Source organism: Eleutherodactylus coqui, chromosome 12, assembly GCF_035609145.1.
Source record: "Eleutherodactylus coqui strain aEleCoq1 chromosome 12, aEleCoq1.hap1, whole genome shotgun sequence".
In the NCBI taxonomy this organism is placed as follows: domain Eukaryota; kingdom Metazoa; phylum Chordata; class Amphibia; order Anura; family Eleutherodactylidae; genus Eleutherodactylus; species Eleutherodactylus coqui.
This window is the reverse complement of record NC_089848.1, coordinates 103,511,050-103,523,618: the sequence shown is the minus strand read 5'-3', so window position 1 is coordinate 103,523,618 and position 12,569 is coordinate 103,511,050. Positions and strand designations below refer to the sequence as shown.

The 12,569-nt window shown below is 42.7% G+C and overlaps 1 protein-coding gene across 4 annotated transcripts in view; it reads left to right on the top strand.

Annotated features, from left to right (window-relative positions):
* Positions 1-9,885, top strand: part of DIP2C (disco interacting protein 2 homolog C) — a 476,875-nt gene extending 466,990 nt beyond the window's left edge. For all 4 annotated transcript variants that reach the window (XM_066585296.1, XM_066585294.1, XM_066585295.1 and 1 more), the window contains 3 exons: positions 4,952-5,126; positions 6,249-6,372; positions 7,480-9,885. In XM_066585296.1, coding sequence (XP_066441393.1) covers positions 4,952-5,126; positions 6,249-6,372; positions 7,480-7,732 — 552 coding nt within the window. In that variant the 3' untranslated portion in view covers positions 7,733-9,885. The remainder of the gene's footprint in view (positions 1-4,951; positions 5,127-6,248; positions 6,373-7,479) is intronic.
* The last annotated feature ends 2,684 nt before the right edge of the window (positions 9,886-12,569 follow it).

The window sequence follows — 12,569 nt, the reverse complement described above, 5'->3', positions numbered from 1 at the left end:
GGCCATCTTGTAGTAGTGCATTTCTCCTACAGTGAAGGTGTCGCCTGGCAATATCAGCTGTTTGCCGGGGGTGCCAAAAGCGGGACCCAGCGCAATTAGTTGTTTGGTCCAGGCCCTGCAGTCTGAAAGGGGATGTGCAAGGTGGCCCTTTTAATTTTGTATTATAGTTGTCATTTCATAAAGTTGAGCTACGACATCAATGTGTAGGGAACAAATACACGATACTCTGTGTCATCTCTGCCTCTGAACCTTCTTGTATATGGCCGTTGTGGAGCTGTAAGAGTATGACTCTAAAGCCTACATGCAAGAGTCACATGCAGTGTTACAGTTTTCTCAATGATCAGACAAAGTTCTTTATTCCCTATCCATAGGCTGAGACCCCTGCCGATTGTGACAATGGGGGGGGGGTCACTTGTTCCGTTCTGCCGGTCACTGTGGGTTTGCCTCTCCCCCGCAGTGGTGGTAGAATTAGAGATGAGCGAGTATACTCGCTAAGGCACATTACTCGAGCGAGTAGTGCCTTAGCCGAGTATCTCCCCGCTCGTCTCTAAAGATTCGGGGGGCGGCGGGGGAGAGCGGGGAGGAACGGAGGGGAGATCTCTCTCCCCCCCGCAACTCACCTGTCACCCACGCCGGCCCCCGACTCTTTAGAGACGAGCGGGGAGATATTCGGCTAAGGCACTACTCCCTCGAGTAATGTGCCTTAGCAAGTATACTCGCTCATCTCTAGTTAGAATGAATGAAGCTCTGGCCAAGCATGCGCAATCTTCATTCCATTCATTTTAATGGGGCTGACAAGAAATACCTGAGCACTTGCACTCCACTATCTCCGCATTCCCACCGAAAGTGAATGGAACATCAGCACGCTTACACAACCAGCAGTCCATTCGGTCTCCTACTCATTGTGGGGGAGTGCAGTAAGGAGGATGGGGGACACAGGACCCCCTGTCCGTGGGATTGTGGGAGTCTCAGTGATGAGACCCACATTGAGCAACAAGTTATTCCCTATTCTGTACCTGAAGGTTAACTTGTGATACTAGTAAAACTCTTTTAAGCAAGTGATCAGGACAGAAGTTGTCTGGCGTTGCTCGGCTTCCTGCTACAGACTATAAGATGCGAGGACCTTTTAGCCAATTTTCTCTTGGAGTTTGGAAACTATTGTATTTCTTATACTGGCGTCGGGTTTGTTGATAGCATTCTTGTCATACACTCTTTCTTTATATACTCGCTTTTCTGCTTATTCATCCTCGTTGCTCATTTCTTTTATGCTTAATCTTTTAAATTCTTTTCTTCCTCTGGCATCTAATATTTAATATCTGCAAATCAGAAATCAAAGGGCTTCGCTGCAGTCCTATAACTTATTGCTGTTTGTAAAAGAGATTACATTCTCCTCCTGAATCGTGGCAGAACATTAATCAATGAGATTTACTTATTCCCATGATTTAAGATGTCGCCTCTCTTGCTTAAGACATGAATGTATCATTTTGCTTTTGGAAACGCCAATGTGAAATTACATATGATTATCTCTCGTCTGAAGTATTTTCTCTATTAAGAGAATGACTTTCCAAGCAATAAATTCTTTCTTTTATATATCAAGCTTTATGGGATTCTTGTAATTGATTTATAGAATATCATAATGGGCTTTGGAATTGTATCGATGAATAATTAACTCTCCTTCACTTCTCAGTAATTATGATGCCATTGTAGCTCATAGAGTATGCTACAGAGGAAGACTTTACAGGCTATGGAAACCTTTGTGCATTAAAAAAATCAATTCATACAAATATTACTAAGTCCCTGCAGAAAAATTATGCACTTATCTGTGGTTTTTTTGCACTGCGTTTTCCTTCCTGCGCATTTAGAAAGCCTCACACTTGGTTTACAGGCTCCCCTACATTCAAGTTTCTGGCTCGGGAAGAGGGCACATTCCCAACACTGATCAGCTGATTTCTCTCATGAACATGAACAAGCTCAGCTCCCCCTTCCTTCTCCTCTTTCAGAGGCTGTGTAGCATAACTATGCCTACTTAATACTACACAGCTCTTAGTAGCTGCTGCTCCTGTTCCCTCTCACTGTTGTTAAGAGCAGAAAATTCACCCATAGTGAATTACAGCCCTCTGTAATAGTAACTTTCTCTGCCCTCTGACCTCCTCATCTCCACCCATCCCCTAGCACTGTAATACGGCCCTCAGCAAGGCTAAGTTCACACGAGCGAGTGCGATATGGGACTGTGAATCCTGCCCCCATATCACACTCGCCATCCATGTGAAAGCCCCAAGGATGCAAGGAGTTTTCAATGGGAGATCTCGCATTGCGTGCACTTTGCACACTCTGCGATGCTGCCACAGGCTGCATTGAAAACAATAGGTGCTGCGATGCGAGAGAGCACACAAGATAGGTAATGCCGCAATTTGATTCCCACATCGCAGTACCATGTAGGGGGAAAAAAAAATTTTTGCTTATGTGTATGACCCCATTCAAAAGAATAGTGTTCATATTTGTGCGTCTCAGAATGTGCAAATCTTGTGTGATTTTAGTGCCCATTTGAAGCCGGCCTAATAGTAGCTTTCTCTGCTCTCTGTCCTTATGAGCTCCTGACACTGTCATACAGCCCTCCATAGTAGCCGAGTGGAAAGGCAGTGAATGCACGTTCACAACAGGGCAGCAGGCAGGTGGTGGAGTTGTCAGTTTACTCTGCCAGAATGTACTAAGAGTTCAGTCCTCCAGTCCGCAGCGCCTTGGAAAACAATGCAAATCAAACAATCAGGAATTTGTAATAAAAAACAAATTACAAAAGGTTCTGATTTTCAAAAACCCATTGATTAAAAAAAGAGTGCAAAGGTATACATAGCCTTTAAAATCCATACATAGTGCTAATATACAATGTAAAAAAGTATTTGCACCATCTAGATCAGAGGTGCACAACCTGTTTTTTGGTCTTGGGCTGCTTTGTAATACTATAGTTCTAAGGGTCGACACCCACTGGCGTTTTTTTCTCCACTGCGCTGCGAGAGTAAAGTTAAAGTCTCGCAGCGCAGTGCGAGAAAAAAGCCAGCATCACGCCGGGATATCGGCATAACGCCAACATATCGCCAGTCTTTTCAATAGGGCCAGGAGCAGCGCTAGCCCCATTGAAAGGAAAAGCAGAATGCCGGGGACTTCTGCCACAGCTGTGACAGCTGTGGCTGGAGTTTCCTTTATCCCCGCGGTCCCCACGGGGATGAAGGAATCCTCTGCCACAGAAGTCTCCGGCATTCTATCCCATTGCTTTCAATGGGATCGGCACTGCTGCGGATCCCATTGAAAGCAATGGTTTCTGCCAAGCCCTGCAGTAAGATTATCGGGGAAGGGCTATATCTTAGCTATTCATGAATGAATAGCTAAGGGCTATGTGTCATTGGCTGAGCACTCAGCCAATAGCTAAGCAGTAGCTGCTATTGGCTGAGCCCTCAGCCAATCTGCACAGCCCTTTTAAAAGGCGGGGATTTTAAAATCCCCAACTGCTGAAAGAGGTTGTCCCGCGCCGAAACTGTTTTTTTTTTTTCCAACACCCCCCCCCCCCCCCCCCCCCCCCCCCGTTCGGCGCGAGACAACCCCGATGCAGGGACTTAAAAAAAAAACAGCACAGCGCTTACCTGAATCCCCGCGCTCCGGTGACTTCTATACTTACCGGTGAAGATGGCCGCCGGCATCTTCTCCCTCCATGGACCGCAGCTCTTCTGTGCGGTCCATTGCCAATTACAGCCTCCTGATTGGCTGGAATCGGCACGTGACGGGGCGGAGCTACACGGAGCCCCATTGAGAACAGAAGAAGACTCGGACTGCGCAAGCGCGGCTAATTTGGCCATTAGACGGCGAAAATTAGTCGGCTCCATGGGAACGAGGACGCTAGCAACGGAGCAGGTAAGTAAAATACTTTTTATAACTTCTGTATGGCTCATAATTAATGCACAATGTACATTACAAAGTGCATTAATATGGCCATACAGAAGTGTATAGACCCACTTGCTGCCGCGGGACAACCCCTTTAATAGCAGTGCAGGGGAGCCACCACGAGGACGTGTCTGAGCGCCGGAGAGGTGAGTAATTATTTTTTTTTTTTTATACTTTTTGCTGATTATCGGGGAAGGGCTTATATTTCAAGCCCTTCCCCGATAATCATTTAGCGGGGCATGACAAAGCAGTGTTTTCAATGGGATCGGCAGCAGTGCCGATCCCATTGAAAGCAATGGGATAGAATGCCGCGGAATTCTGCCACAGGGGATGAAGGAAACTCCTGCCACAGCTGTGGCAGAAGTCCGCGGCATTCTCCCTATGTTTTCAATGGGGCTAGCGCTGCTGCTGCTGGCCCCATTGAAACCACTAGCGATATTCCGGTTCTATACCGGCGTCTTTCTTGCGCTGCGTGGCGAGTGTCTTCTCGTGCTCTCGCAGCGCAAAATAAAAAAAAACATCGCCAGTGAGCGTCCACCCTAAATCAAGGAGCGTCAATAAAACTTTTGCCTCACAGGATTCTCACAGCTGTAACTTTTTTTTCCATTTGCCTACAGATATGACTGCTTGTTTTTTTGCAGGATGACATTTATTATTTCATAGCACCATTTTAGAGTATATAAACAAAATATTTAACTTTTACAGTTTTGGGGCAGTCCAAAGAGAAAAAACAATCCTGCCATTGTTTTTGCTTTTTACACCACTTTTTGCCGGTGGTGGGCCATGGGTGTTCGAAGACAACCCCCTCCCTTTGTTTAAATTACTTAGATGCTCTGATCACCATCACCGGCTCCATGTTACCCCTAATAGGACAGATAATGTCCTGGATACCAGTTCTGTTCAGAGAAAAGTTCTTCCATTGTTGTGCCACGTGAACTTTAAAATGTTCTTATTGGAAATCGAACCTTGTAGGAAAAGTTTACATTTTGCCAAACTAAAATAATAATTTTTTCTGTAGATTTGGGTTCACAGTGCGCACAATGCGAGCGGCTACTTCACAATTTATGGAGATGAGTCTCTGCAGTCCGATCACTTCAGTTCCAGGCTTAGTTTTGGAGACACGCAAACGGTCTGGGCAAGAACGGGTTATTTGGGATTCTTAAGAAGAACGGAGCTAACAGATGCAAATGGCGGTAAGATATTAAATGAGACCCTAATCTGCTGTTTAGAATCTTTGTGCCTTTGCAGATGTACTACCGGAATGCTAACATAGATTGTATCATTACTGGGGACGACTACTGGCTCATACAGTCAATTGTCTGCTCAGAACCAGATAATACTATAAGATTTAAAGAGAACGTATCATGACTCGGGCACTGTATAGCTTTGGAGCTGCAGCCCACTAACTCCAATGAGGTCTTTCTTCATTCACACTGGCTCCCGTTTCCCTATACAAGCTCATATCTTCTTAGATTCATTTCCTAGTGCTAGGAATGTGTCAGGTGGGCGGTCCCCACCACTTACACTCATTGGGTCACATCATTCTTGATTTTCAAGTTTTGCCTTTCTAAACTGTTGGCAGCACTATATCAGTCAGTAATTAACCTTTCTAAACATGTGTCTTAGTGCCCATAAGCCCAACATATGTCTAGAAAAACTGTATGTGAAATGAGTTCTGAATGGTGAGCTGGGCTTTCCCGAACTGTTCCAGTTGCCCAGACTCGCCTTTTTTAACACATCCCACTCCTTTTGTTTGACGTGGATGACGTTCCTACTTCGTCTACAAACTACTCCAAATGAAACACTAGTGCTGCGCATTCTGGGTGTGGCGTGCACAGTTGGTTTTGCCATACTGTGAATGGACACATCAGCTTTTACTGCTCCCAGTATGGGCGGCAAAAGCATGTGTTTTAGGACCGCTTGTGGGTGATAGAGACATTATCCACATCAATCAAAGGAACGTGTTTACAGAAGAGAACTTGGATCACTGGAACTGTCCGGATACGCCCACTGGACCATCCAAAACTTAATTAGCATACAGCATGAGAGTTTGCTGCTCCTCTACAGGTATTCCGGGCTTATGGGCATTAAACGCGACGTGTTTAGAAAGGTTCATCACTGAAGTTATTTGTTGACAGGTTCCCTTTAACTTAAAGAAACTTACATGCGATAAGTCTTGGTTTCTGGATGAACAGTGTGAAAGTTCAAAGGACTGAGGAATATAGAAGTTACATAAGAAACTTAAATTTGCATTTATTCTTTTTGTAATGTTTGACCAAACTTTTCTGAGCGTTGTTTCCTTATTGTCCATCTAGAACGACACGATGCTCTTTATGTGGTTGGTGCTCTGGATGAAGCAATGGAACTACGAGGGATGAGATACCACCCAATCGATATAGAAACATCTGTGATCAGAGCCCACAAGAGTGTTACAGAATGGTAATTGCTTTGTTTTCCTTTTAATTTAAGTTCTATTTACAGCATAGAGTATAGCAATGCCATAAAGTAGACTAGAATACGAATTACTATCAATAAATCAAATAAGAATAACAATAGGAGGGAAAATTTTATAGGCAAGTTTAAAGGTGTTGTGCCAAAAAAAGTCCGATTATGAGACGACTGTTCAGAAGATACAAGCTAGGAAAGGTGGAGTCTGTACAGGCCATAAAGCAGAAGTTTTGCTGTAAGACTATTGTGCTAAGTTAATTGTGAATTCAGCATGTCAAGGTACTTCCTGACATGCCAATGTTGTTGTTGGAGCATTACTTCAGACAGAAGACATTTCTAGCTATTCATACACAGTCCTAATCATTCTAAAGGTGGCTGTATACATTAGATGATCGCAACCTACCGATTTCAGGAGGGCCAGTTGACTATCTAATGTGCTTTGGGCTTCTTCTGAAATCTGGGGAAGAGAGGACTGGACTGGAAGAACTGGGACTTAAGCATGAGGTTTCCCTTTGTTTTCAAAGTCCAGACAATTATCCAATGTCTATGCAAGGGTCTCCAGGAGGGCATATGTTGAGGGAAAGACTGGACTTAAACACGCCCATGTTTTTTTCAAAGGAGATAAGCCAATAAGCCACTGCTAGAGCTGTCTGAACTCATAGAGATCACATGCGTCGTTGGCCGAGTCAAATATGCATGTATGTCTACAGTGGGATCGGGAAGAATAACTGATGCCTGGATGAACAACTGACACCTTTAACGGTGCAGAGTAGCACTAGACAGGAACATCAAGGTTAGCCAAACACAATTTAGTGATGTCATTGGGTGATGGTAAAATCGGCAAGTTCCTCCTTTTTGGCCATCTTTACTTATTTATTTTCACTTTACGAGAGTTAGTGAGTCCTTGAATATTTTAGGAGCTGGATTTTGTAAATTAATTTCACATATTTAATTTTGTGGTAGAGTCTACTTTAATGACGTAGTATGCGCCACGTGTCCGCATCAATATGAACAGAATATTGCTGAAAATTCTTTGCCACATTTCAGTTTCCCATTGCTTCTAAATCCAACTTTTTTTGTCCTTCTTTCTTCCACTAGTGCTGTTTTTACCTGGACAAATTTGTTGGTCGTTGTGGTAGAACTTGATGGCTCTGAACAAGAAGCCTTGGATCTGGTCCCGCTAGTCACCAACGTGATCTTGGAGGAACATTATCTTATTGTAGGCGTGGTTGTAGTAGTGGACATTGGTGTCATTCCTATCAACTCCCGTGGAGAGAAACAGCGTATGCACCTACGAGACGGGTTTTTGGCAGATCAGCTGGACCCCATATATGTGGCCTACAACATGTAGTCTTGTAATTTTAAAGGCTTCCATGGACTTCACAATAGATGTATAAATTTTTTTGTGTCCACTAAAAAAAAAAAAAAAAAAAAAAAGCCCACAAAAAAAAAATTGCAAACTTGCAAATAGGGGATTTAACCTTTGTTCAGAATGGATCAGTTTTCCTCATTTTAACTTTCCAATTTCTCAAAAAATTGGGCAGACAGAATGTGAAATGTGCTTTTGTTTTTACCACTACATTTTAGCACCGAGAGACTTTTTTAAAAGGTACTTTTGCTGCCTCAGTTTCACGGGCCGACAACTATGCAGGCCTCCATTGTACGAAGACCTGTGTGACCCTCGGCTTTTTTTAATTATTATTTTAAAATGCCAGTTTTTAAAGAAAGAAGTTTTTTCGTCTTTTTTTGTTGTTGTTGCTAGACTGACCCCATTGTTTTCATTACGTAGCTATGTATTTTATGAAGGATTATTTTTCAATGGAACGACATAGGTGGTAACAGGATCACGACAGGGTTCACATCTGTGTGTCGGAGACCGTTGAATCCTGTTATTTACAAAATTTAAAAAATGGTACGAACACAAAAAAAAATATATTAAAAAAATCCAGTTTCATAAGGATACACCACTTATAGAAAGGATCGAAACCACAGTTTTAGCTTTTATTTTTGTTTTGTTTTTGGGTACTGGATTGAAGCCAAAGTTTGTAAGCTGCTAATCTGTCCAGTGTTTTAACCCCTTAATATCAGAGTGGAAGGTTTTTTTTATTTTATTATTTTGTATTTCTCCGTCTGATACAGCAAAGAAAAAAAAAAGAGGATTGGTTGCGAACCGTCAAGGGCACAAGTTGGGCTTTGAGGTGCAACTGAAAAACCAGACTACTGTAGAAAGTCTTTATTTTAATGTTTTATTTTGACTTCTTGGGTTTGAAGGATGACTGATTTGAGTGCAACTTAGAAATCTAATTTCTGCAACCCCAAGACGGTCTAAATAGCAATTCCTGAGTAAGCACACAAATGAAAAAAACTAATTGCTGTTCATCTCAGATTGAGAGTAATATAACTAGCGATTGTTTAAAATTACGTCGTATGCATTAGGTGGACTCTGGCAAGTATCTTTGTACTGAACTAAAAAGATAAAATAAGTTAACTCTCCATATGTAATTATGTATAAAATGTTTAATTTATTTTGATCTCTTTAGAAGTATAAAACAAAAACGGCATTCGGGAAAAGTAAACTTTCTCGTAATGTTCGCTAATATAAAAAAAAAAAAAGCGTTGTATTATCTTGAGTGGATAGTATCACATCAAATATATATATATGAAATTATAAAATTCACTAATGGGTTATGCGGGAAGGGATATATTTTAATGTTTACGATGCAGTACGTGTCACTTGCATGGTGTCTCCCACTGTATATAACTGGGTGTTATTCACAATCTTTGTTCAAAAAACTGCAATCGTGGATTGCCTGTGTTCCCGTATACAAGATTACTCTAGATACCAGCAAGTGGATTTTAAATACCATCCTTTAGATGGTGTACAAAACGTATGTCTGATATGCACTATCATTTTTTTTTTCTTTTCTCCTAGAGAAGCAACAGTAGATACAATTGTATAATGTGCGTGCCGACCGGAGGATGCGTTTGATAATATGTACAAAAACTAAAAATAAAAAAAAAATCATGTTGAGGAATGACGCGGTATCATCATCATCATCATCATCATCCTTGTTCAGAATTGTGCTGCCTCACATCTTCCATGGGCATTCAATATTGTCTAGATTGTAACGATACGTTAAAAAAAAAAAAAAAAATTGGATTTTTACTTTACACAACTTTTCAAGACGATGTAATGACGAACCAAAATTTTGAAGCCCCGTGAATTTCAAATTAAAAGCCACCTAAAAAATGAAAAAGGCATCAATCATGTTTTCTTTTGTATGGGGTGCATGGAGGTTCCATCCAAAAGGTTGTTTACGTGGACATCTTTTTGTGAATATGAATTGCTACTGCATCATCCTAAATTCTGTGCAACATTATTTAAGTCTGTCCTCAGAATGGGGGGAAAAAAGTTACTTTTTTGTAATTGTGTCCAAAGCAGGGAATACACGAAATCTCTTATCTTCTCACAGGGTAACACAAATAAAAAGAACTTTGGATTTAGTCATTTATCTTTAAGAATGTCTGTTATGTAAAATTAAGCCTGCTACCGATCAGCGCTCAGGCAGGGAGCGGCGTCCTGCCATGATTTCTTCTGACAGAGCTTCCATTGGAGAAAAAAATTGTATTCTTCTGCCCAGCGTGCTGTGTTCAAACGAGCCTGAGCCCATCTGATGGGCAGGCTGCTTGGTTCAGACTCATCCTGTGCTTCTGCCCTTGGTTTTTCTCAGCCCCTCCCCTTGCCTAATGATTGCATAAGCAAGCTGTCATTCATTGAGCAAGGGGAAGGGTTGAAGAAGACAGAGCAGAATACACGCCGAGTCTGAGCTGAACGGTTTGCCCATCGGAAGGTCTCCGATTCGTTTGTATAGAGCTCGCAGGGCAGAAGAATAAGGATTTCTCCATGATGGAAGCTCTGCCAGAAGTAATTATGGTATGATGCCCTTCCATATCTGAGTGCTGATCTGACAGCGCTAATAGTAGGGTTAATTTCACCTGACACGACTTCCATTAAGTGAAACTGTGACAGCAGTTAGGTCTTACCCACCATGGTCTTCTGCCAGCTAATACTATAGAAGCTGTACTTTCTGAACCCGGAACTGGAGCTAAAGTGAAATGCCAAATTTTGGATCATTTAACGTCCTATAGTTAAAGAGGACTTGTCGGTGAAGCTGGCTACATAGCTTAGCAGACACTACCCGCTGACTTTATCGCAGCTTCTATTTTCTCTCTACTGCCCGCCACCTTTTTTCCCCATACGGTCCCATTAGGTTCAAAGCACCAGGAACTGAATCTATGAAGTCAGGGGATCTCCACCACTCACTGTCAGTCAAATCTGACATCATCCATTGACAGTGAGTGGTGGACACTGCCCAGATGATATTCAAATTGCCTAGAGCCAAATCTAACTGGACTTTATATGGGGAAGTGGGGTAGTGGGAAATAAAAAGCTGTGATAGGGTACTTTTACATGTTCTGAAAGTTCCCCGAGTAATTGCTCAAAAGAGTGTTTACGGGTGACTGTCGACCCGTGCAAACACATAATCCAACAGGTAAGTGAGCAAAAATCACTCACTTGTTGGAGTCACTTGATTTTCAGCTCGCCTAATAATCAAGTGACTGTCAGCCTGTGTAAACAGGCAGTTGTTCATCTGTGAATGACTTCCTGTTTACTCTGGATGGAGGTTGGTGGCTGGAAGAGCTCTCCAGCACGTTCTGCCTCCATTCAGTGAGTGATTATCACTCCTGTGTGAAAGTTCAGGAATGATGATAGTCAGACAACTGTCGGGCGTCGAAGTGCCTGACAGCTGTCCTGTGTAAAAGTACCCATAGTCAGCTTGGCCGCAGATGCAAAGTTATGCAGCCCACCTTGCTGACTCGAAGACACGACAGGTCCTTTTTAAATAAACTAAGGGTGGTTTCACATCTGCGTCAGAACTTCCAGCCCGTCAGCTGGGTGGACCCCACTATAATTAATGAGGTCCACCCGGGGCTGTTCGGGAGCAGGAAGGAAGAATCCCTGTAGCCAAACGGAGCAGGAAAGCGGAATGCCCAGTGCAAGTGTGAAAGCACCCTAACTCATTGCTAATTCCAATAAAGTTTCAAGTATATGGTCTCTGATTATTTCTAAAGTTAAGGTGCGATTGTAAATTTTGGTTGCAAACTGCAGTTTCTGTGTTATGAGCGGGCAGACGTCCATGCTAAGTGGGGTCAGATCAAGGTTTATGGAAGAGTATGCAAGGCAAATAAATCAGAGCTGGACAACACAAGAGGGTATGTACACCTTCGCCACCATTGCTCGAATGCATCTAAAATAAAAGACTTTACTAGATTTTGAAGCCTATTTGCATTGTTTTGTTTCTACAAGTCATATGCAGACGGATATGTACCCATGGTAACAGACCACAAACAAACCTTGTGTAGTCTGCTCCTGTAGTTGTACTAAATGTATGTTAGCTACAATTAGGGAATGGATGGAATTAAGTATAACTGTAGGATTAGCCTACACAAGGTTCGAATAGACAGGGAACTGTAGATTTTCAATGACGACCTGTCATGTCCGCGAGGCTGGTTGCATAGCTTTGCAGCTGCTGCAATACTGACTCTGCCAGAGCCCCACCTTCTCCTTCCACCGTTCCTTAGATTTGGTTCCAGGCACTTGGAATGTGTCAAGTTGCAAATCTCCACGAATCACTGTCAATGGGTCAGAATTGATTGACAGTGAGTGGTGGAGACCGGCCACTTGATATGTTCCAAGCGTCTTGAGACGACTAGAGCGAGTCTGTAAGGAAGAATGGAGGGGAGTATGAAAAAAAGAAGAGCTGTGATAGTCACTGGGGCTATGCATCCGGCTCTGGCGATATGACAGGTTCCCTTTAATGTAAACTATTGGTGTTCTCTTTTAAATGCATTAGGGCAATAATAAAGCAGGTTTCAGAGCTGTACATGGCTGTTGGCAAGAAACTAATTTTATTTCTATACCTTTCACCGAATACGAGGCAACTTTGGGATTGTGTGATACTTGTATTAGCGGATCTGCTGTTTCCAGTCTATTTCCCTGGTTGTTGCAGTAATTTGCAATTCCTGGGGCTGTCCGCCCCTGCTGACTGCAGACACTGATGTTTTATGGAAGTACTCAGAGCTACTTTAGCTGTCCGCAGGCTATCATAATACACAGCTGGCAACCT